The sequence below is a fragment of the Apaloderma vittatum genome, unplaced genomic scaffold, assembly GCF_000703405.1.
Source record: "Apaloderma vittatum isolate BGI_N311 unplaced genomic scaffold, ASM70340v1 scaffold11564, whole genome shotgun sequence".
Lineage (NCBI taxonomy): Eukaryota > Metazoa > Chordata > Aves > Trogoniformes > Trogonidae > Apaloderma > Apaloderma vittatum.
The window spans coordinates 7,850-9,361 of record NW_009713236.1 but is presented as its reverse complement, the minus strand read 5'-3'; the positions used below and the strand labels follow the sequence as shown (position 1 = coordinate 9,361).

At 33.6% G+C, this 1,512-nt stretch overlaps 1 protein-coding gene across 1 annotated transcript; it reads left to right on the top strand.

The window, feature by feature from the left end:
• Positions 1 to 339: 339 nt before the first annotated feature.
• Positions 340 to 1,010, top strand: LOC104273091 (follistatin-related protein 5-like; the record flags this gene model as incomplete). Its single annotated transcript, XM_009868297.1, has 1 exon — positions 340 to 1,010. A coding segment is annotated over one exon (671 nt), but the record flags the coding sequence as incomplete, so codon positions are not given.
• Positions 1,011 to 1,512: the final 502 nt, after the last annotated feature.

Sequence of the window (1,512 nt, the reverse complement as noted above, 5' to 3'; positions counted from 1 at the left end):
ATCTTTTTACCCTTCCTGGCTTTTGTAAAAGTTATAACTAAATAGATATGCTCAGAGTAATATTTACCTTTTTCCTATGTGAGCAAGAAAAAACCACTTTTCCCATTAATCAGATAAATGGGTTTTAGACAGTTTATTTGACGCACTCTAAATAACAATTATAAGAACATTAAAATTAAATATTTTTAACTACTTAATATCTGAATCATCTGAAGATGATATATATATATAAACTGAGGCACATATTAACTTATGTACTTTGCTTATAATGGCTTTTCCTGTTTGTACAGAATCACACAGTACCTCTGACTTTCTTTGATTTTGTGCTTTGCCTTCCAGATTTGGATTTATTCTTCATAAGGATGAAGCTGTGCTCCAGAAAATTGATCTAGAAACTATGTCATACATCAAGACAATTAGTTTAAAGGATTATAATTGCATTCCTCAGTCTCTGGCTTATACACATCTTGGAGGATACTTTTTCATCTGCTGTAAGCCTGATACCACTGGAGCTGTCCTACCACAGCTTATAGTGGATAGTGTCACTGATTCTGTGATCGGATACAATGGCGATGTAACAGGAACACCACATATCTCTCCAGATGGACACTATCTTGTCAGCATCGATGATGCAAAAGGTCTTATGAGAATCCAGTCCGTAACAATGAGAGGAGAAATACAGGATGCATTTGACATTCACACTAATTTGCACATATCTGATGTAGCTTTTCAACCATCATTCACTGAAGCTCATCAATACAATGTCTACTGTAGCTCCAGCACACAAACTGATGTTCTGTTTATGGAGCTCTCCTCTGGCAAGGTTAAGATGGTGAAGAGTCTGAAGGAGCCTGTCAAGACAGATGAATGGCCTTGGAACAATAAGAATCGTCTTATAAAAGACAGTGGCCTTTTTGGTCAGTATCTCATGACCCCTTCCAGGGAATCTCTGTTTATCCTGGATGGACGGCTCAATAAGTTAAATTGTGAAATCACTGAAGTTGAGAGAGGTAACACAGTAATTTGGGTTGGAGAAGCATAAGGTTCTATGTTAGATATTTACCAAATTAACAGTTTTACAGTATGTTACACTTAAATTACACCATTCTTCAAATTTACATAATTTTCTTTTGATATTGTTAGACCCTTCTATACCTATTAGTTTGACTTGAACAAAATTTGATTCAACTTCCACATGAAAGTTACTAAAACAACAGCTATTTGATAATGGCAGTCCTTATTAATTATCAATTAAGATTATGTTGTTTGACTGAAATTACTAAGTACTAAAATAGATTATAAATATCATACATTATTTTAAAGGAAATAATAGGAAAAAAATAAAAACAGAACCAAAAAGCTTCAGGGAATTTAACAAGATACTTCATGTTGTAAATGGAAGACTTAAATATGGTTCAAATTTTGGTTGGGTTTGTCTCAAACAGAAAATAACAGCTGTTGTAAAACCTTTGATTCCTTAAACTGAAATATTATATCCTGTTCTATCCAGTC